Raw genomic sequence first — 24,148 nt, 5'->3', positions numbered from 1 at the left:
CAAAGTTCAGAGCCTGAGTTCATGGAGACAGACTGAGACTCCAAAGTAGGGACAGGAGTAATCTTCATCTAGTTCTGGCTCTTTGATATTAGATCTTCCGTGAAAGAGAAAGGAGAAAAGAAAGTAGGATTTCCAACAGGAAAGGAAGAGGAATTGAGGGCTACAAAGTCAGACTTCTGAAGATGTCTCTAAAAAGGGAAAAAACAAGAATGACAAGAAAAGTGGTTAAAATGTCAGTTGGCACAATCATCTAGGAGAAGAAACTCAAAGTTTGAGGGAGACAGAAGACAAGTGTAAGGAAAGAAAGTAGCCAGTCATGTTTGAGATAATAAAGGCAGGTAGACAGATTCCAGACTGGATAATAAAAGATTAATTCAAGATTCACCAAAACAACAATGACAACAACACCGATTTGCTAGGGCTTGTGACTATCATTGAAAAAAGATTGGGATGACTAAGTGTTTTCCCCATTACTTGTTAATTCTGGGTTTATTTCTGTTTGGCTGAGACAAGAGTGACAAAATGTAAATTATGGATGAGAAGTTAGAACTATGGAAGACTAGAAATTAGTTTAGACAAGGAGAGTCTAAAAGATAGTCTAGTTGAAGAGGTCCGGACTATGGAATTCAAGGTCACAAACACTAGTTCAGACTCAGGTGACTAGAAAATGCATCCATCTTTGGTAACTAAGGGTTGAATCTACAGCTTATTGAGTAAAGGCCTGGTTTCAAAGGGATCTGTGTTGAGATCAGAGCTGGACTGTGGGTGGTAAAATAATTGAACTGAAAGTGCCAGACATCTTGGTGAAGCAAGGCAACTTGGTATTATAAAATGTGCAATGGACCTAGAGTTTAAAACTATGGTAGCCTCCAACAGTGGTTAACATGAGCAACTGAGCAGGTTGCTAGGGTTCAAATCTCAGTCCTCCACTTACCAGTTATGTAGCCTTGAGGAAGTTACTTAACCTAAGACTCATTTTCTTCATCTGTAAAATTGAAGTGATAATAATACCTACTCATAAGGTTTTTGTGAAGATTAATAAATTAAGGCATACAAAGCATTATTTTATTTTATTTTATTTTATTTTATTTTATTTTATTTTTTATTTATTTTCTTTTTTCAAAGCATCATTTTAGACCAACTGTTGACATAAAAATTGCTCAGAAAATTCTGGCTATTCTAGATTGGGCTTTGTGACTAAATTGTTAAGTGATTTAGAGCAAGTCAGTTTCTGTTTCTGGGCTTTAGTTTCCTCATGTATAAAATGGGGTTGTAAAATGTATTTAATATGCTAATGTAAGGGTTAAATGAGACGTTAATTAGAGTGCCTATATAATTTCTGACACATCAAAAATGCTCACTAACTGATATTTTTTGTCCTTTATCTTATACTATGTCAAAGAGAGTCCATAACCATCACTGATGGTTTATGCCCAATGGATTTTGAACTTCAAGCTATCTCCTGTGGATATACAAAGCTGATCTAGTCAGTAGAGAAGGAAGGGTACAAAAACCACAGTCTGGGGAGAGGAACTCTACTCAATCTCTTGGTGGCATGGTAGTAGAAAGGAAGTGTTAAAATAGAAGAAGCCTCTGTCTAATAGTGTTCTTAGCATTTTGATTCAAATACCAGGGTGAAAAAACTTAGTTCTTATTCAATCTTGATATAATCCAATCTCAGGTTTTAAGGGTTAAAACTACAGAAGATTGGAGATTAGCCTAGACAACAAATAGCAGAAACTAAAAAGGAAAATGAGCTCTGTAGGAGGGAACTAGAGAAAAAGGCACACTGAAAAATAAGTAACCAGGAAGAAGGTGGAGGAAGGGAGAAAAAGGGAGGAAGGCCAGTTGGTCAGGTGGCAATCAGGCTTAGAAAGATCTCAGCAAATATCTCCTTGCTCACAGTGGGAACTCAATCACAAATGGAATTTTCCAGCTAAGAAAAAAAAGCAGTAAGATGATTTTTAGGAGTGCAAGTTTCTAGTAGATTCTCCAGGCCCTCTCTCCTTATACCATCAGACTCCCAAATAGAAACTCAATCATGACCCCTTGTTGTCATTCTAGATCAACAGGCCTACCTGATTTCACCCAAGTCACCTAATTTATGTGACTAAAATTTTCCCATCTCTAAAAAGTGAGGATAGTTGACAGAGGAAGGATAATTGGCCAATTTCTGGTCAGATTAGTCAGCATCAGTTTGCTTTACGAATATTGTAATTTCTTAGATTCCAAATGATCACAATTTATCCTTTTGTAGTCAAATAGTATAATCTAAAACATGATAGCTACGGGTAAATTTAGCTAACCATATGACTTCCAGTCTTGGGTACACATAAAAAAAAACTTCTATTTCCTCTCCTCAGACTACATCTCTGAAATATCTGGTGTTTAGCCAACAGATGATATCTCCATCTAAGGAATGGTAAGTAGAATAGCTAAATGACATAGAAGAGAGTCACCATAAGAAAGGTCAGGGCCTGTAGTCCTACAGAATAAACAGTAACTCATTTGTTTTCTCATCACCACTTCATTATATTTCAGGTTCAGTCTATTCACTGCTATGTCTCATGGTTTACATTTAGCTCTTTTATCATATTTATTTATAACATCATCTTCTCCCTCTAAACAAAGAACTGCTTAAAGGTAGAGATCCTATCTTTCTTTCTTTCTTTCTTTTTTTTTTTTTCTTTAAATCTCTGTATCCCATTACTTAGATTAGGCCTTGGAGGGCAGCCCCGGTGGCACAGCGGTTTGGCGCCGCCTGGGGTGTGATCCTGGAGACCCGGGATCGAGTCCCACATCGGGCTCCCTGCATGAAGCCTGCTTCTCCCTCTGTCTGTGTCTCTGCCCCTCTCCTCTCTCTGTGCCTATGAATAAATAAATAAAATCTTAAAAAAAAAAGATTAGGCCTTGGATTTAATAAAGATTCATCAAATGAACAAGCACACAAGTAAATGTTTAAAAACATGTTTTGTTAAATTGTGCTCAGATTTCTGTCTAAACCTCTCCAATGGAGGATAATCACCTCCTCCTTGTGGGAGTATCTACACAATCACAGAACAGCTGGGCTGAAAGAGAAATCTCAGCTAATTCTTTGTTGATATTTCTATGCTCAGGTCAGCAAACAGGAGGATATTCAGCATGGTTGAAGAGGATGGTTAGAGTGCAGTGTCAAAAAGGACCTAGAGATTTATTCATTCCATAACAGGAAGCCTGTATTTCCTAAATAAGTCATGGGAATAAAAAGCACAGCATCAGGAATATAGTCAATAATATTGTAATAGCAATGTATCAGGATAGATGCAGGCTACACTTGTAAATGTAGCATAATGTATAAACATGTCCAATCACTATGTTGTACACCTGACATTAATGTAACATTATGCATCAGCTATACTCAAAAAGAAAGAAGGAAAAAAGTTAAAAAAAAAAAAAAGAGGTAAAACTCTTGAGGACATGAAAAGCAAGGAAAAATAAAGAACAGTTTCGCACTGGAGGAGGCAGAAGAGATAACAGTAATACATGTTACTGGAAGGTATAGTGTGCCTGAAAGGAAGAAGAGACATTATGAGGGAGGTTGGTAAAATTTAAATGGGGGTGAGGTCAGGGGTATAAGAGTCTATAAATTGTATGATGGTTTTCTAGTAATGCTGATTTCCTAACGTGGAGGGTTATATGGTAGTTAAAGTAGCAAAATGTCCTCGATGTGGAGAAATACACACTCAAGTATTTAGGGGTGGTAAGACATCATGGATGCAACTTGTTCTCAAAAGGCTCAGAAAATGGAGCACCTAGGTGGCTCAATCAGTTAAGCATCTGCCTTTGGCTCAGGTCATGATCCTGGGGTTCTGGAATCCAGCCCCACCTTGGGCTTCCTGCTCAGCTTCTCTCTCTCCCTCTGCCCCTTCCCCCTACTCCAGCTTTCTCTCACTCACTCACTCAAATAAATAAATTCTTTTAAAAAGGTTCAGAAAATAAGTAATTATTATACATAGTTATATAATAATGTTACATATAAATATAATATATGTGGTATGTATACTCACACAGATGGAGCAAATGTGGTAAGATATTAGCAATTAGGAATCTGGATGAGAAGATTCTGGATATACTTTGCATTATACTTACAATTTTTTTGAAAGTTTAAAAATAAAATCAAATTTATTTTTAATTAAGAAAAAAAAGAATCTGGAGAGGAAGCTCACCAAAGTCTGGAATGTCATGAGAAGTTCAGTTCTTGAGCTACTACAGCTTTTCTGTTACCTCTGCCTCTGCCCATCCCCTCCATACCTTCACTAACTTTCCTATCCAAGTTGAACAGAAACAAGACTAGAATTGCTCAAAGGGTAATCAAAATAGTAATAAAGAAAATAAAATAGCAATAAAACAAATGGAAAATCAAAATTGTAATAAAAGCAAACAAAACAAAACAAAACACCCACCAAATTCTAATTTAATAACAGAGTGCCATAGAAGATTGGTCAGTTGGCACAGTTCAGAACATGATCAAAACTAAAGAGGGGGGGGGGGCACCTGAGTAGTTTGGTCAGTTAGGGGTCTAATTCTTGATTTCAGCTCAAGTCATGACCTCAGGGTCAGAGAGATGGAGCCCAGCATCAGGCTCCATGCTCAGCAGAGAATCTGCTTGAAATTCTCTCTCTCCTCTCTTTCTCTCTGCTCCTCTACCTTACCCCCCACTCATGCTCTCTCAAATTCTAAAATAAATAAATTAAAAAAAAAAAAACAAAGTGTTGGGATGCGTGGGTGGCTTTGAGCGCTGAGCATCTGCCTTTGCCTCAGGGTGTGATCCCAGAGTCCCAGGATCAAGTCCCACATCGGGCTCCCTACATGGAGCCTGCTTCTCCCTCTGCCTAGGTCTCTGCCTCTGTGTGTGTGTGTGTGTGTGTGTGTGTGTGTGTGTCTCATGAATAAATAAATAAAATCATTTAAAACAACAACAACAAAGTGTTGCAGAAGGGGAGGTGGGGGAATGGGGGTAACTGGGTGATGGGCACTAAGGAAGGCACATGATGAGATGAACACTGGGTGTTGTACTATATGTTAGCAAATTGAATTTAAATAAAATATTTTGAAAATTTAAAAAAAAAACACCCAAAACAAAACTAAAGGCCCTTCCCACTATTCCTGTTGGAGATCTTTGGTTTCTTTCTTCTCCTATCAAGGGAGATGCTGACAGGAATATTATTCATATCGCTCCACATAGATATAAATTGGGTGGTGGGCTTTGCCATTCTGACATCATTTGGAAAGTGGAACCATGATTTTTTTTTTTTATCAATGTGGTAAAGGTAAAATTAATCATGTTTGATTGAACTGCTAGATATCATTTTCAGGGCTTCCCAATCATAAAACCTTTCTTGGGATAGGAGAGGAGAGGTTGGGAAGCTTACAATAAAGGCTATCAGTTAGAAACAAAATGCTAGTTGCACAAAGCTGGATCTAATAGTAAATCATGGTGATGCTAAAGAAGCAACTTCACTCTAAGAGATTCAAAATTTAATTCCCTTTGGGGTTGCCAGATTTAGCAAATAAAAATACAAAAATAAAGCATGTCCCAAATATTTACATAGGACATATTTACACTTAAAAATTATTATTTATTGAGATTCAAATTTAATTGGGAATCATGTATTTTATCTTTTTACCCTGCTCCTGTTACTGAGGTCAGGAAAAGTTCCTACAAATTCACTTGTTGCTTTAAATTTTCTAAAGAAACATAATTCTAGGGCAGCCCGGGTGGCTCAGCAGTTTAGGGCCGCCTTCAGCCTGGGCCCGATCCTAGAGACCCAGGATCGAATCCCATATCGGGCTCCCTGCATGGAGCGTGCTTCTCCCTCTGACTGTGTCTCTGCCTCTCTCTCTCTGGGTCTCACATGAATAAATAAATAAAATCTTAAAAAAAAAAAAAAAGAAACAGAATTCTAGAAACTAACTCTAAAAACTTTAGATGTCTTTTTTATTCTAAATAACTTTATTGAGATGTACATACCACATAATTCACTTATTTAAAATAAAATGTACAATCAATGGTTTGTAGTATGTTCACAGTTATGTAACATGTACGTCTACTTTTTTGTGTTTAAAAGTGGTATTGTATAGGATTCTATTACTAAAGCTCTGATTAATTTTCTGCTCTAAATGCCATAATATCTATGCCCCTCCTCCTTCATATTTTTTCCTTTTTTTCTTTTTCTGCCCTTTCCTTTTAGTTTCTCCAACTTCTTTCCCTTTGTGATTATACTATCTTCTTTAATGATTTTTTAAATAATCCAAAATAATACATAAATATATTTTAACTGTAAAAGATCTAAAATCAGAAATATAAAGAGAAACTAAGTTTCTTTTCCTCTCTTTCTCCATTTCCCAAGGAGAGCACCATTAACAGATTGCTGTATATCCTTTGCATCTCTTCCTTTTCAGGGTATTTATATATATAAATGTATACATACTTACTTTCCAGAACAGAGGGAAATCTGTAGGCACTGTGCTAGGCAAACAATTTAGTAGAATTATACAAGATATATCCCAAACAGCAAAGCAACAATTCAAAATAGGATATAAATAAGACTTAAAATGAATTGTAGAGACCTAAGAGAATTGAAATGATATGTTCACAAAAAAGCTTATACATTAATGGCTATAGCAGTATTATTTGTAATAGCCGCAACATGGAAACAACCCAAATGTCTATCAACTGGTAAATGGATAAATTGTGGTATATACATATATTGGAATGGTATTCAGCCTTACAAAGGAATGGAGTACTGATACATGCTACAACATGAGCCTTGAAAATATCAAGTGAAAGAAGCCAGTCACAAAAACCCAGATATTATATGATTCTATTTATGTTGTGTCCAGCATAGGCAATTCGATAAAGATAGAAAATAAATTAGTGGTTACTAGGGGCAGGGGAAGGCAGGAATTGGGAGTGACTGCTAATAGGTATGAGGTTTCTTATTGGGGTGATGAAAATGTTCTAAAATTAAATCATGGTCATAGTGGTACAATTCTGTTCATTATTTAAAAAAATCATTAAATTGTATTCTTTAAAAGGGTAATTTTATGGCATGTAAATTATACCTCAATAAGGTTATTATTTTTTTATTTTTGAAAAGATTTATTTACTTGAGAGAAAGAGAGAATGAACAGTGGGGAGGGGCAAAGGGAGAGAGGGAAAGAGGGAGGAAGGGAGAGAAAGAGAAAGAGAGGCAGATTCCTTGTTGAGCACGAAGCCCAATGCAGGGCTCAATCCCAGGACCCAGAGATCATAACCTGAACCAAAGGCAGATGCTTAACTGACTGAGCCACCTGGGCGTCCCAAGGCTATTATTTTTTAAAACTGCAAAGGCCAAGCACTGTAAGAATTCAAGATGGAAAGATAATGAGGGGGATGGGGCAGGGAAAGTCAGTGGCTGGAATTGCTGGAGAAGGCTTCATGGAAAAAAACTTGGACTAAACCTAGAAAAATAAATATAGGTCCAATATAAATATAGGAGACAGGCATGTAGGTAGGAAGATGCACCTAATGAAAAGTTTGCATTGATATTAGACAAGTTTATGACAGTACAGAGGTAAGAAGAGTCTAAAGGAGGCAGGAAACAAGACTATAAAGTCAGGGTTTTAATGTTAGGCTTATGACCTTAAAATGATTAGTAGCTGACAAGGAATCCCAGAAAGATTTTGAGCAGAGAAGAATACAATAAAATTGGAATTTCAGAAGGTTTATATGACAGATTTATAGAGGAACAGATTACAGATATAACGACTTGAAAGATTGCTGTAATAATAGTCAACACTTCAAAATGATGACAGCCTGAACTAAGAAAGTGGTGAAAAATAGAAAGGAAAGGGTAGATAAGCAAGATACTAGAACCAGTCTATATTCACTTTAAGGTACTGTAAGTTTTCCAAACAGAATAGGCTGATAGCCTAGATAAGGGCAGAAGCCAATTACTGGGTTTGCCACTCTTATTTTGTTGACTAAAGTCAAAAGGCCAACATCTTGGATGAACCAGTATTAATTGCTCACTGCTCAAAACAGCACAAGCAATAACTCTATCGTAGTTGGTAGGCCAAGCTTACTCAAAGGGGTGCAGGCCAGGAAAAGTGTTTTCAATTATGTTTCACTGGCAAAACTTTGGACTTTTGAAATAACTTCAGAAATAATTTTATCAATGTTCAAGTTCTTAATTACCTTCCTGAACAACAATAACAACAAAAGCATCAAAGCTCCTATTAACTATTTTTTATATAAACTACTGTACCAGGTACTGTCCTAAGTGCTTTACAAATATTGCTTCATTTAATCCTCACAACATACTTATGAGGTAGCATTATTGTTAGACTGGTTGCATAGATGAGAAACTATAGCATAGAAAAATTAAGAGATTTGCCCAAGATAATGTAGTAAGTGGCAGAGCTAGGATTCAAACCTAAACAGTATGGCTCCCGAGTCCATGTCCTTAACCACTACGCCCCTCATATGATTTTTACTTCATCGCATTTATTGTAGATATAATTTGATATTTTTCTGTGCTATTACTTGATGTGCTATCACTTAAAGGCTGTCTTTCACTAAACCTTAATTTCCACAAGAATAGGGATTCTGTTGAGTTTTGTTGCCATTATATTGCCAGCGTGTAGCACAGTAGCTCACATTCATTTGGTGATCAATAAATATTTGTTGAATAAGTATATCAGTCTTTATTGATGATTGCCACATTTTTCTTCTGCCTTGAATTTACTACTGCCTAGAGTGTCTGCTCTTCCAGATTTTATGTTCATAAGAAGATACAGGAGAAACTGGTCAGTTAACTTGTTTTCCCTAGCCTTCTTTCCTTTAGCAGTTCTGAAAGTTGGAAAGGACTCTCTGGTTTTTTCCTTCAGTTGGGATGGTCCCTGACTTCTTCTTCCTAGAACTAATGCCTGTACCTTTGGGATGGAATTCTTTCTGGAACTAGGGCTTGTGCTCTTGAAATGAGTTCCCTCCAGGAATCAGAAAATTGCATAATGGCATAAAAAACGTTTAATATGACCCAAAATCAGTGACCTAATTTCATTTTCTACACCTTCTTCATTCCTCAAAAGGAAGCCTAAATATAGAACTACATTCTGGCTTGCTTTTTCAAAGTTTTATGTTAGAATTTTTTTTTTTTATGTCAGGCAGTTCTAAATATAGAACTACATTCTGGCTTCCTTTTTGAAAATTTCATGTCAGAAAAAATTTCTTTTTCTTTTCTTTTTTTGAATTTCTTTTTCTTATATCAGGCTTGGGTGTGATTACCCCAGCTCCCTAAGTACTTGCATTCACCACAGGAGAGCATGGAATTGGTATAGAAATCCTAGCACCATAGTCAGATCTATTTGCTCTAGGCACAAAGAGGCTGCAAAGGATAACCTTACCCATTTCAGCAACCTCTTTTCAAAATGACCACTTCTTTTTAGCAGAAGGCAGTTGTGAAGGATGGGGAGAGGAAAAGGAACACAGACCTTTCTGGTGAGCTTCCAAATAAAAGTACAAAATAAAATGAAAATAGAAATAGAAGTACAAAAGGTAAAAGACTGGAACTACTCAAATAGAATTTTCAGATAACCAAACAGTAGGGCTTGTACTTTGTAAGTACAAAGTATTTACTTCTGCAAAATATATTCCCTTTCCTGGTAAGTTGTTTGGTAGATTGGTGGTTTGACTGATAGATTGGCCAGTCTTTTTATCTGTCATATGCACACTCACATGCACACACATTTGCTTTTTAGAGGCAATAATGACATACAGACTTAGATATTTACTGAGTTCACCCACCTTCATTTTGTCTGTCCTCACTTTTGCTTTCAAATAGAGACATTGCAGAATAGTACCAATTATAATTCCATGGAATTTCTGTAAAGGAAATAAAAATATTCAGAATCAGAATTTCTCATTCCAATACCATTTCACTTAAATATGTGCTTAAGAAACTTGGAACTTGTTCTCTGAAATCCAAAATAATCTACCTCTAAGACATATATGCTAAATTTTAGAATTCATTTCATACGTGTTCATCAGAAAGTTATAATTTCAAAGCTTGGCAAACAGATTCCACTTTCTGGCAATCAAATCTAGGCTAATAACTACACTTTGTCAGAAAAATCTGTAACAGATCGTTGGAAACAGGCAAAAGAATTATTGGGTGGTCTCTTAGTGCACCACTTCTGGATTTCTGCCTTTGATTAATTTTCTGTTTATTTAAGTATCTTATAATTCTGTAGGCAGAGATTAATTTATAGATTTTAATCCCATGGGGATAAAAATATTTTATGTCTGGTGAAAAAGATAACCTCAAAGACTATGACTTAGGCACTACAGGACTTCAATTAGTTTTATGTATGATTCAGAAATCTTTCTTAACCTTTTTTTATAAAACTGCCTGTAAATACTTACCTCTTACATTTTCATTTGAATTGGTCTTAACATCTTACTGATTACCTCATTAATCAGTGAGTTCAATAAAATATTTGACACCTGCTCATTGTATTTATATGAGTCATGTTTTTCAACCTTTTGAAAATTATACTTTATCAAACCCCATGAGTTTGATACACAGGAAAACTCTTCTCTTTATCCTTTTTTTTTTTTAATGATTTTATTTATTTTATTCATGAGAGATACACAGAGAGAGGCAGAGACATAGGCAGAAGAAGCAGGCTCCCTGTGGGAAGCCTGATACAGGACTCAATCCCAGGACTCCGGGATCATGACCCCAGCCAAAGGCAGACACTCAACCACTGAGCCACACAAATGCCCCTCTTTCTCCTTAACTCAACCCAGAAAAGATCAATAAAGTATATTTTAATAAGTTTCTTTCAGGTCTCCCAAGCCGCTAAGTATGGATAAGCAAAGACTAGAAAACCTTATAGGTGTTTTCATCTTAATCATCCCAAACAGGATTAGATGGGAAAAAATTCAAATCTTTAGGGAAATGTAATCTAAGTAAAAGGTTATTTCTAGCCAAAAGATCTTTAGCTATCAGAAAAAAAAAAAAAAAAACTAGCTGGACAACTGTGATTTGGAGTAACAATGTATCTTCCAACTAGTTCTGCTCTCTGTGAGGCTCAAGTGACCTCATTAAGGATAAAATTCTTATTTTGGGACGCTTGGGTGGCTTAGCGGTTGGGCATCTGCCTTTGGCTCAGGGCGTGATCCTGGGGTGCCGGGATTGAGTCCCACATTGGGCTCCCTGCATGGAGCCTGCTTCTCCCTCTGCCTGTGTCTCTGTCTCTCTTTCTGTGCCTCTCATGAATAAATAAAATCTTTAAAATAAAAAAACAATTTAAAGGATAAAATTCATATTTCAATAATCTAGGCATAGTTGCATCAAATAACTTTAGAAGCCAGGAAGTTAATAGCAGTTAGATGTAAAACAATTGGAAATGAAATTCTGGCTACTGTGACAAATTGGAGAGTTCCTATAAAAGTATCCAAATGAAAAAGAAAGAAAATTAAATATTGTGCAGGCCAAACAAAATTATTTGTGCTTGTTGGCTACAAGGTTTATTCCAACCCAATGTCTGTTTCCTCTGTCAACAGAATCAGTGTTTTCCTAACAATATTTTCAGCTATAATATCACCATTCTCTAGGCACCCAGTACTATTGTAAGTTGCCTACACCTTCACAGTAGGCTTGGGGTTTCTACAGCTGCCAAGAAAGAAGAGCCAAGGATGGGATGTCCTGAAATTCTGCTTCTCTCCATCACCTACAAGGCCATCAGCAGCTTTGAGAGGGAAGTCTGGCCAAATCCACACAAGAATCATAGCTAGGAATGTGAAATGGTTATAAGGCACTTAATGGGGCCTGAGTAATGACTGTTTAGCTAGAATCAGGAACTCACCCAATGTGGTGACATTCTCTGCATGTACATCACATTACATAGCAGCCAACTAGAAAGTATATTTAAACTGTTAAATTCAGAGGAGGAAAAGAAAAACAAAACAAAAAAAACCCAGAGGAGAAGAATGTGAGGAAAGGGAGAAAGAAATGGAATGTGGGAGGAAAAAAGGAAGAGAAGGAGGAAGAAAGGAAAAGAGAAAAAAAAAATTAGGAGCTAGAGAACCAGGTTTAATTTCAGTCTGCTCATAATTAATGACAATGTGACCTGAAGCAAGATACTAATTACTTGGAAACCAGAGAACCTTCCCTCAAATTTTTTCAAAGTGAGATTTTAAAAAAAGAAACAGGAGATAAATTAGGGAGATACAAGATGGAGAAGACCCGCTAAGGAATAAATTTGTCAGGGACGCCTGGGTGGCTCAGCAGTTGAGCATCTGTCTTCCGCTTGGGGTGTGATCACGGGATCTGGGATCGAGTTGGCTCCCTGTGAGGAGCCTTCTTCTGCCTCTGCCTGTGTCTCTGCCTCTCTCTGTGTCTCTCATGAATAAATATAGCAGCAATGTCCACAATAGCCAAACTGTGGAAGGAGCCTCGGTGTCCATCGAAAGGTGAATGGATAAAGAAGATGTGGTCTATGTATACAATGGAATATTCCTCAGCCATTAGAAGCGACAAATACCCACCATTTGCTTCGACATGGATGGAACTGGAGGGTATTATGCTGAGTGAAGTAAGTCAACCGGAGAAGGACAAACATTATATGTTCTCATTCATTTGGGGAATATAAATAATGGTGAAAGGGAATATAAGGGAAGGGAGAAGAAATGTGTGGGAAATATCAGAAAGGGAGACAGAACATGGAAGACTCCTAACTCTGAGAAACGAACTAGGGGTGGTGGAAGGGGAGGTGGTCAGGGGGTGGGGGTGACTGGGTGGCCGGCACTGAGGGGGGCACTTGATGGGATGAACACTGGGTGTTATTCTGTATGTTGGCAAATTGAACACCAATAAAAAATAAATTATTAAAAAAATAAAATAAAATCTTGGGAAAAAAATAAATTCATCAGAGAGACAGAGTTGGGGGTACTTTTGTATTACAAACTAAGTACATTAGTTTTCATTATAGGACTGAGAAGAAGAGTTATCAGAGGATTAAGTTAAATAAGGCATGAAAATGTCTGCCACAGGGCTTGATCCAAAAAAGTCAGTCAATAAATGGCAGTGTTTTAATTTTATTTTTATTTTATTTATGATAGTCACACACACAGAGAGAGAGAGAGAGAGAGAGAGGCAGAGACATAGGCAGAGGGAGAAGCAGGCTCCATGCACCGGGAGCCCCACGTGGGATTCGATCCCGGGTCTCCAGGATCGCACCCTGGGCCAAAGGCAGGTGCCAAACCGCTACGCCACCCAGGATCCCAGTGTTTTAATTTTTTTTTTAAGATTTTTATTTATTTATTCATGAGAGACACCGAGAGAGAGAGAGAGAGAGAGAGAGAGGGAGAGAGACAGGCAAAGGAAGGGAGAAGCAGGCTCCTCGCCGGGAGGCCAATGTGGGACTCGATCCCTGATCCCGGGATCACGCTGAGACAAAGGCAGATGCCCAACCGCTGAGCCACTCAGGCGTCCCGCGTTTTAAATTTTTAATATACATGCCCACTAAATTGGTTTTAAAAAAAGTTTAATACTGTGCTAGAGAAAAAGTGAAACCAGTGGAACATTTACAAACTGTTGATGGTATTGAAAATTGGACAACTACTCTGGAAAACAATTTGGCTTTATCTTACAGAGTTCATGGGGGGCATTTAACCCTCTAACCTCGACAGTCCATTTTTTGTATATAACCTAGGGAGACTCTCATAATATGTCATATACAAGAATATATATGGTAGCATTCCTCATAACAGCCAAAATTAGAAACCAACCAAAAAGCTATTAATGGTAGAATAAAGAAGTAACCTACGGTATGTTCATACAATGGAAAGCTATATAGTAGCAAAAATGAATGAACTACAGTTAAACACATTAACATGATTAAATTTCAGGAATACAATATTTAGGGGAAAATTGTAAAAGAATACATATGATATTCCACTTACATGAAGTTAAAAATTATGCAAAACTCTATCATTAAGGACACATACTTTCAAGGTAAACCTATAAAGAGAAATAAGAGAATGAAAAGTATAAAATTCAGGATAAAAGTTAGGGAGAGAGGGTGGGGAGCATGGAAAAGGCATACTGAGAACTTCAAGCTACACCTGTGTTCATGTTATTGTTACTTTTTACAAGTTACACATTTGTTATAAACTTTACATCCATTCAACAAATAATAACAAGAGAACTGAAAAATTAAAGTGAATATACCAATCATAGGAAATACTCTTCCTATCTTATTCAGGAGAGTAATTTTTTAATAACCCTTATTGAAAGAATAGGCCAATTTGGGTCACCATATTTAAAAGAAAAATATTTTGAGAGAATTTTAAACTTAGGGAAGAGTTGAAAAAATTGTATAGGGAATTTCCATATACCCTTTACCCACTGTATTCTTATGTTAACATCTTACATACCATTATGGAGCAATTATACACTAAGAAATTAACCTTCGTATAATACTATAAACTGAAGTCCAGAAATGTTTGTTTTTTAACCATTTCTTTCCACTAATGTCCTTTTTTTTTGTCCCCGCCTCCTCCAGGACCCAATCCAGGATCCTACATTGCATTTAGCTGTATGTGTTCTTCAACTTGTGAATGTTCCTGATTCTTTCCTTGTCTTTCATGATCTTGACACTTTTTAAATATACTGCCCAACTGTTTTGTAGAGTGTGCCTCAACCTGAGTTTATCTGATGTGCCCTTCTCAGAGCATCCTATTAGGGGATACATGCTGTCATGTGTATTCCTGGTGACATAAGCCTAGCTTGCATGGTTAAGATGATGTCTGCCAAAACTCTCCACTGTAAACTTACTTTTTTTCTTTTTGTAATGACTAAATATTGAGGGGGGGGGGGACTTATTACCTTTTAAAAAGAAGGTTGAAAAACACTAGAGTCATAAGAAGAGGTCTCAAAGAGAAATCAAGGAATAGCATCAGCTTCTATAAACCATAGTGATAGGATACGGGAGCCTAGGTGACTCCATAAGCAACCAACTCTTGATTTCAGCTCAGATCATGATCTCAGTTATGGGGTCAAGTCCATGTCAGGCCCTGAGCTGAGCATGAAGACTGCTTGAGATTCTCTCTCTCCTTCCCCTCTTCCACAACTCTCGCATGTGTGTGCATGTTCTCTCTTTCTCTCTCTCTCAAAAAAAAAAAAAAGTCATGGTTATAGGATCTAAAACTCTTTCATTTAGACTTGAGAATCAAAGGTAGAAATAACAGGTCCCATCTTCACCTGATAATCTCTAAGCTGCCTAGACCTTAAATGAGTCATATAACATAGAAATAAAGACAACCTTACTGAAACTTGGGGCTCAGGGTGGAGTATGGAACTATCAATTCCCAGTCTTCCAACTGGCAAAACAGTGCAAACCAACTTCGAGTTCCTTTAAGCCCTAGCTGTGATTCTGTGCTTCCAGCATTCTGCATTCCTCCAGTTATTATACACACAAAAAAATAGTAAATTTAGTAAGTATAAAGGTTTGGAAAAAGTCTTTATATTTAGTTCAGTCCAAAAACTACATAAATTATAATAAACACAATCATGTCTGGCAGTGGTGTATTTGTGATACTAGCATAGTTGATGACTCTTAGTACTAGAATGTCATAGACTGCATGCATATAAGTCATAACTGGCTCTCAGTGAACAAATCTGTCTTTCAGAGAATAGAGTTCTTCACCAGCAAAGGAACAAATTTCTGCATATTGGAATCTGAGGATAGGACTCTCACACAGAACCAGATGTGCCCATCATCCCCTGATAAAACTAAGAGCTATTTTTCCCCCAACTGTTGTATAAAATCATGAAAGCTTTCAGTCTATTCCATTAAGGTTTCTCAGAGTTAGCTATCATAACCAACGCACAAATCCCGTTACTCCAGAAATCAGGTTCCCTATCCCAATTCATATCACATGAATCTCATCAAACCTAACAAAAGTTTTTTTTTTAAAGCAACAGAAGCACATACACAGAAAAATTAAGTTTACCCCAAAATGCTTTCAAGAGTCACAGTCCAAAACTCAACAGCGCTCCATACTCTGTCTTTATTCTCAGTTATAGTTCCCACTTCATTTTATTTCAATCACAACTACTTTCTGACAGGAAAACACTTTAGAAAAACAAGAATCTTCTTTAAAATTCTGGGAGGTTGGGCAGCCCGGGTGGCTCAGTGGTTTAGCACTGCCTTCAGCTCAGGGCCTGATTCTGGAGACCTAGGATTGAGTCCCACATAGGGCTCCCAGCATGGAGCCTGCTTCTCCCTCTGCCTGTCTCTGCCTCTCTCTTTCTCTGTCTCTGTCTCTCATGAATAAATAAATAAATCTTTAAAAAATAAAATAAAATTCTGGGAGGGGTGGGAGGATGTTGAAACATCCACTAGTCTATGAGGCCATTTAAATTACTAAATTTCCTTCAGTTTTCTACTTCTAACAGCTTCTTGGCTTTTAAGAACTTGCCACATTGCTTTCTTGTGGATTTTTTTTCTTCTGTTTCCTCTTGATAAGGAAATTAAAGTGCTAAATAAATATAATATAATATAAAATATAAAATATAATATAAAATTAAATAAATCTTAGTACCATGATTTACAACCTGCTTCTTCCAAAGGTGATTTATGGACCTCTAATAACCTTTCAATTAGCTTCAGGTGGTTTAAAACAAAATAAAGATTGATATAAAATAAACTTAAAATACAAAATCCTTTCCTGTAAAAAGGAACCTACAAAATACTACAGTTTCTTCCTAAATTATTTGTCTCTAAAGCAAATGGCTTTTTCCTTCAGTTTTCTAATCCATAAAAATAATCACTTCCTTTTCTAAAAAAAAAAGAAAGAAAGAAAGAAAGAAAGAAAGAAAGAAAGAAAGAAAGAAAGAAAGAAAAGAAAAAGTACAGCAGGGATTTTCAAATGGTGTTATGCAAAGCAGGCAGGTTTCTTGGGCTGAAATACAGTTATGGGTAGGAGCATGTAGAGGGCACTTCCTTTCTCTCAACCTGAATAAATCTACTACTTTCTGGGATTTTCCTATATTTTATATTTTCCTATATTTTATATTTAAAAAAAGAAATTTCTCCTGCTAAAAACAAAGTTGGAAAATCATCTGGATGCTTCTAGGATAAGTGTTTGAATAAATTAAAATGTACAATTGCAGATGGAACTCAACCTCTAGCTAGACCAAGCACAGTTCAAAGTCCCAGGCAGCCTTTCTTAATATACCTAAGTCTGCCATCTATGTGGCCTTGGCACCAATTCCTAGCAAAAGCTGGAGCTCCTGGGAGCCATTTGAAGACATTCATCTCCTTACCTCAGTCTTTTCTATCCCATGGACATCATATAGTTCATTTCTTTCTTTGTTCTCATGACAATTCATTTTCCTCATTTTTCTTCCCATACCTCTTTGATTGCTTTGCAATGTGACATAGCAGTTAGGCTGACCTAAATTTAAACCCTCGAGCCAACACTCATTAAATACGTAACCTTTGGGTAATGAGATAATCACTCTGAACTTCAGTCTTTCATCTCTTACATGAAGATAATTGCCTCACCTTGGTTGCAAAGATTATATAAAGTATACCAAGCATTTTCTACAGTGCCTCGCACATGGGCTATTCCCCAAAGGATTGTTCTCATCCCTGTTGTCTGTGTGCGCTTTCCCTGAATTATGATATCAAATCCTCTCATTGCATCACTACCCCTGGCTCCTAAAACCATCTTTAGTCCCAAACCCATACTGTTGGACATTTCCTCTTAGGTGCTCACTAGTGTCTCAGGACAATCATGTTCCAAAATGATGTTTCTCACCTTCTCTGATCTTATTATTTTAAAGTGTTCATGAAATCTAAGAATCACCTTCAGTTCCTCCTCTGATTACCTGCCAGGTCCAAATATTCCATCTGAGGATCTCTTAAAGCTATTACTTCCCAACTATACCATTTCAGATTCTTTTTACATTCCTTCTGGATTCAATGCCCTGTTATCTGTTTCTGGCTTTTATAAACTATCCACTGCTGCCCAGAGTGGAACACTGATCATGTCTTCTTGACCAGCTCAAAGCCCACAGTGGCTTCCCATGGATTACTGAATGAAGTCCAGATACCAGCCACACATTCAAGATGCTATTTGAACTCTATTCTTTCATCTTTCTTTTCCACTATTTGTCTTTATTCAAACTGGCCTATGTACAATTCCCTAAATACAGCCCAGATTTTCCTGTATCTATGCCATTACTCACCTTCCGAGAGTAATGCCCTTACTCTTATCAGTCAAAATCCTTCAGGCTATCTTAACAAAGATAAGCTCAAATTTCATGAATCCAATCTAGTTTCTCCCTTTCTCTGATCCAGAAATAACTCACCACAACTGCCATTTACTTCATTGGTATTATTCTCCTAATCATTTGTTCTTCCTTGTATCATAATTATTTTCTGAATTTTATCTCCTCTATCGGATTGGCTGGTGTGAACATGTCTAACTAATTTCTGTGTCTTCTAAAGAGACACAGAGCCTGGCTTCTAAGTAAGGGATTGGATAAACTTGAAAAAAAAGAATGAAGACAAGCAATAGGTAATTATTAAGAATAATAGCCTTTCTGAAAAATACAAGTTATAAGATGTGATAACTTCATCAAGACAATTGCTATAAAGAATACAAAACTTTGTCTAGTGATATTTAAAATAAGCTCTGGGATCTGTACACCTCTCAATTAAAACCAATCCAAAGACACATTAGCTTAGCTTAATTACCTAAGCTGCCCTACATAATTTTTTATTTATTTTATTTTATTTAAATTCAATTTGCCAACATATGGTATAACACCCAGTCTTCATGTCAACATGTGCCCTCCTTAATGCCTGTCACCCTGCTCTACTTTATTAGATATACATGTGGCAGCCATGAAGTGGGGAGTATCTGTGATTCACAGGATCCAAAATTCTAAATTGTTAGGAATTTTCTGGGCCCCACATGTCAGTTCTTTGCTAGTAATTTGTACTCTACTACTCTACTCCATAGCAGAAGGCAGAACATTCTTAATGCCACCAGGTCAACAAGCTGTGGGAGCTTGTCACTCCAGCATTAATTAGGCTTCCTGCCCCTTATATCCCCAGGAAATGCTGGCTTTGAGACTAAACTGGGAATATTCCTGGACCAGAGTGCCAACTGGAGTTGCTAAGTGGTTTTCTCATATCATAAGGGGTTTTACTGTGTCTAAGGAGAGTCACTGAATTACCAGAGTGAACTAAATCAAACTAAGCCCAAGTAAAAATAATTACTTGAGCAATTTCAGAATTGCCCTCCATTCCAATAGGAATGTCTGTGCTAGGGCAGCCCGGGTGGCTCAGTGGTTTAGCGCTGCCTTCGACCCAGGGCGTGACCCTGGAGATCCGGGATCAAGTCCCGCATTGGGTCCCCGCATGGGGCCTGCTTCTCCCTCTGCCTGTGCCTCTGCCTCTCTGTCTGTCTGTCTGTCATGAATAAGTAAATAAAATCTTTAAAAAAAAATGTCTGTGCTAGGAGCCACCTCGGATCTTGGATAGCTTCTCAGAGTTACTCTGATCCTGGAAATTACAGAATTTCACAACTCGAAAGGGACTGAGAGATACCTAATCATCCTCCCTCCAGAGCAGTCATTCCTTGTGTTTAGCAACCCTGGCTGCCTTGCTTAAATACTTCCATTGCAGAAAAAAATCATTCTTTTAGGATGGTCTCTACATTTTCATACAGCTCTATTTATAAATTCCTTTATTCATTAAATTGCTATAGATTCCTATAAGTCTTGGAGGCAAGTGAGAGCCAAAAGTAAAGCCTGCATAAGTTCTATCTTTATCTCTTCCCAGCTGGTGAGTACTGAAATGAATAAACACCTAGTACTTGAGCGTGCTACTTAATATAGTGCCATCCTCACCTTCCAGCATATGGTAATTGTGGTGACTGCACTAGGTGTCCAGGGTCCTGAGCCCTAAAAGTGGCTGATCCACTTACTTACTGTATGAGCAGCAGCCAATAAAATGAATTATGAGCACTCTACTAGTTTCTCAGTGTAGATCTAGGACATCTTACCTTTGCTGCCTAAATGCACTCAACTCCAAGCTTATTTGACCTCATACTCTTTTAGGAATTTCAATTCTCCAATTTATCTTTCAGATATTTCCAATATCATTACTGACATTCACTTTACATATTTTCATTCTAGTTCAAGAATTCCAAATCACGTGGTAGCCCGTCAGTTAAGCCCAACCAGACAAATGCTGTCTAAAGCAAGAGTAACAGTTCTAACAAAAGATTGAGCATGTGCACATGATTTTTTTTAAATTTTTATTTATTTATGATAGTCACACAGAGAGAGAGAGGCAGAGACATAGGCAGAGGGAGAAACAGGCTCCATGCACCAGGAGCCCGACGTGGGATTCGATCCCAGGTCTCCAGGATCGCACCCTGGGCCAAAGGCAGGCACTAAACCGCTGCGCCACCCAGGGATCCCTGCACATGATTTTTAATTCCTACAGGCTTCCTCAGTAACTCCACCCTAACAGAGAATCCTAACAATCCCTGAATTTCAGTAATTTCAGGCTGTGCTTAGTGATCAGTTTTATAGTTGATGTCAAGCTATGTTATGTTTGATAGGGAGGCTATAGGACCCAAAAAAGGTATATATATTGAATTTAGGAAGCAGATTTTTAAACATACCCACTTATGCCCTTGAAAGGCAGTTAACAAGAATCAACATTAATAAATGTCTAACCCATATATGGAAATATTTCTGAAGTAATCTACTTAAGAGATGATGGGGTCCCTGGGTGGTTCAGTCAGTTGGGCATCTGATTCTTGATTTTGGTTCAGTTCATGATCTCACATGCTCCACAATGAGTGTGGAGCATGGAGCCTGCTTGGGATTCTCTTTCTTCCTCTTCTTCTACTCCTCCTCCCCCAAATAAGTAAGTAAGTAAGTAAGTAAATAAGCAAGCAAGCAAGCAAGCAAACTGGTAAGATTAAATTATAGCCCAAATCCATTTCAGCAAGGGGCTTAGGGTTCCTCTCTAGAAAGGAAGCCATGAAGTTAAAATAGAGCTAATCTAAGAGAAGCGCTACTCTTTAAAACTAACAGGTTGGTCAGGAGAGAGTGAAGGAATGACAGTTTTTAGAACAAAAGATACTGAAACATTTATCACTCTTTCAGCCTTTGCCTGAGGAAAGGGTTCTCTGATTGTAGTGCTTATCAGAGTTATTTGGAAAGATAGAGCATTAGATATTTATGTAATATCATCATTAGAACAGTAAAGCTTATCAGATTATCAGAATACCACACCTTAATGTAAATACCATATAAAACATCCAGTTTCTCTTTGCTATAATTCTGGGATCTCTAATTTGGTCTCCTGGGTAGAGCTAGCCGGGAGAAGACAATGCCCTGGATGTTATTAGATTTCCCATGTGAAACTTCCAACTTAGCTGTCTTGTTGATAAATTAGTCTTTCCAGAAAGAAAGGAGTGAATTGATTTCCTAACCCCTGGTCACTCCTAAGACAAGCTGTATGTTGAATTTCTGAATTTGTAAAGCTTGGATTGGTTATAACCACATCAAGATGCAGATTTGAGAGATCCAACCTTAGTAGGCTGTTGTCTCAGTCTTGCTCCCTCACTTCTTTACCATATTTTGTCAAACTCAATGTCTAGAGATTCATAAGATCTAAGATTTCAATTCAAACCTGTTTGGACTACTCTGAGTCTTATCTGTACATGAGAAAGTTGGACAAGAAAATTTCCACTGCCCTTTCCAATCTTAGAACTATTCCATGACTCTAGAAATTATTAGAAATAACAAGATTTTGGTAAAATGCCCAGTTGCACAATAAATTTACAATGAAATAGTCTTTTTAGATACTTATAATAATTAATTAGAAAAAATAATGGAGAGAGTACCACTTAAATAGCAACAAAATTTAAAATATTTAGGAATAAGCTTAAGATACAAAATTTTACAGAGAGCTACAGAAGATCTGAATTAATTTTTAAAAATACCATGTTTCTTGATAGGGAGACTCAACATTGCAGAAATACAAATTATCCCTCAGATTAATCTATAAATCTAATGCAATCACATTCATTATTCAATAATTTAAAATTATAAATAATTAAAAAGGTATCTGTAAAGAGAGCATTCATTTACTGCCTTTTCCAAATAGGATTTCCTAGAGGAGGCAGAAATTCATAAGTCCTTTGAATAAAGGGAAATACCTGTACACTTGAGGTAAAAAACAATCATAACTTACATTGTTTTAAAACATCATTAAGCCTAGCATATACATGTAGTACTGTAAACCTACCATTCTCAGATTTAATGTTTGTATAACTTCTGTAAACAATCTTGAAAGCTCACAACACCCTAAAAATCACTTCATTTTTTGTTATTTTTTAAAGATTTTACTTATTCATGAGCGACACAGAGAGGCAGAGACATAGACGGAGGGAGAAGCAAGCTCCTTGCAGGGAGCCTGATGCAGGGCTCAATCCCCAGACCCAGTATCATGATCTGAGCTGAAGGCAGATGCTCAACCACTGAGCTACCCAGGCATCCCTGAAAATAACTTAAGAGTGATTTTGCTGAAGTATAAATCTCAATTGGATGCTCTGTGTAGTATGAAGCATTAAGGTAGTGGGTGAGCCTAGCCAATTGCTTAGGATTTGCATCTCAAATATATATATATATATATATATATATTTTTTTTTTTTGGTCTACTTGGTATCCTTTGTGTAGTAATTTTCATTTAAGAGCCAGAGGTTACCTACATTTTCAATTACATTTTATCTAAATTATTTTTATTCAGTCATACTATATTCCATGGGAGGAATTATATATTAAAATGATATTTCACAAACTTAGTGATACCTGACAACCTCATTCGTTAATGGATACACATGCACACATGGTGGTTTGTTGGTCATACGGCTCTGAAGAAACAGAGCATGACATTCAAAGTGGGGAAAAAGTAGCTAGGGATAAATGTTCAAGGATCAAGAAGGAAGTGCAGATTGGAAGAGATGAAAGGAGACTGCAGAAACTTGCTGGAGTTTAAATGAAATGAATAAAGTTATGAGAGGTTCTTAAATTCATTTAAGAAATAATCAAGTATTATACTAAGAGCTAGGGAATATAGAAAAGAATCAGACAATATACCCATCACTGCCTTGAACAAATCACTGTAGGGAAGCCATATGAGTAAACAATTGCTCTACAGTGCAGTGGATAGTATGATAGAGGTAAGGATGAGGTATCATGGAAGTGCTAAAGAGGAGAATCTAAACTAGATTTTGGGGTCAGGTAAAGTTCTTGGGGCAGATCCTCAGCTGAGTCTTAAAGTATAAATATAAGTTAGCTTAATGAATATAGGGGATAGAATTTTCCAGACAGGGCTGAGTAACAACATATGAAACAACATAGTACATTGCAGAATGTCATTAAATACTTTAAAAGTTAATGTAATGAGACTTAGGGTTAAAAAAAACATTTTTTTTAAGGATTCTATTTATTTATTCATTAGAGACACACAGAGAGAGGCAGAGATATAGGCAGAAAGAGAAGCAGGCTCCCTGCAGGAAGTCTAATGCAGAATTTGATCCCAGGACAACCTGAGCCAAAGGCAAACATTAAACCACTGAGCCACCCAGGTGCCCTGACACTTAGGATTTAAAGATGTATCAGTGTAGAGTCTAGTTTGACTGATGACCAGAAGATGAGCTGAGATGCTATGATTGTAATCCAGAGGAAAAATAATAAACAGATAAATTAAGGCACTGGCAATGGGGAAGGTGTAGAGGGGTTCCTTTGACAACTACATGAGGTAAAATTCAACAAAGTAGAATTTATCTTGTTGAATTCACTGAAGTACAGGATCTAGACTTCAGCTTTTAGGCTCAGAAACTTGGTTTTGGTTCTCTACTGAGATAGAATCCACAATTCAAACTAACATTAAAAAGAGTTCAGAGGCTGATATAAAACCAGAATGGTAGATGATTATTTGCAATGAAATAGATTGACTGTCATAGTGAGAATAATATTTGCTTTGGTATGAAGTTGAGACATTTTCTCCTTATAAAAAG

The 24,148-nt window shown here is 37.0% G+C and overlaps 1 protein-coding gene across 5 annotated transcripts in view; it reads right to left on the bottom strand.

Moving 5' to 3' along the window:
* The window catches only part of LOC112649895 (phospholipid-transporting ATPase FetA-like), a 123,538-nt gene that overhangs the window by 84,142 nt on the left and 15,248 nt on the right, over positions 1–24,148 (bottom strand). For 4 of the 5 annotated variants that reach the window (XM_025432442.3, XM_025432445.3, XM_025432444.3 and 1 more), the window contains exon 3: positions 9,827–9,904. In XM_025432442.3, coding sequence (XP_025288227.1) covers positions 9,827–9,904 — 78 coding nt within the window. Of the gene's footprint in view, positions 1–9,826; positions 9,905–13,990; positions 14,049–24,148 lie in introns of all 5 variants that reach the window. The other variant, XM_025432443.3, reaches the window with a different exon arrangement.

The sequence above is a fragment of the Canis lupus genome, chromosome 11 (assembly GCF_003254725.2).
Source record: "Canis lupus dingo isolate Sandy chromosome 11, ASM325472v2, whole genome shotgun sequence".
Taxonomy (NCBI): domain Eukaryota; kingdom Metazoa; phylum Chordata; class Mammalia; order Carnivora; family Canidae; genus Canis; species Canis lupus.
This window is presented reverse-complemented; position numbering and strand designations above follow the sequence as displayed.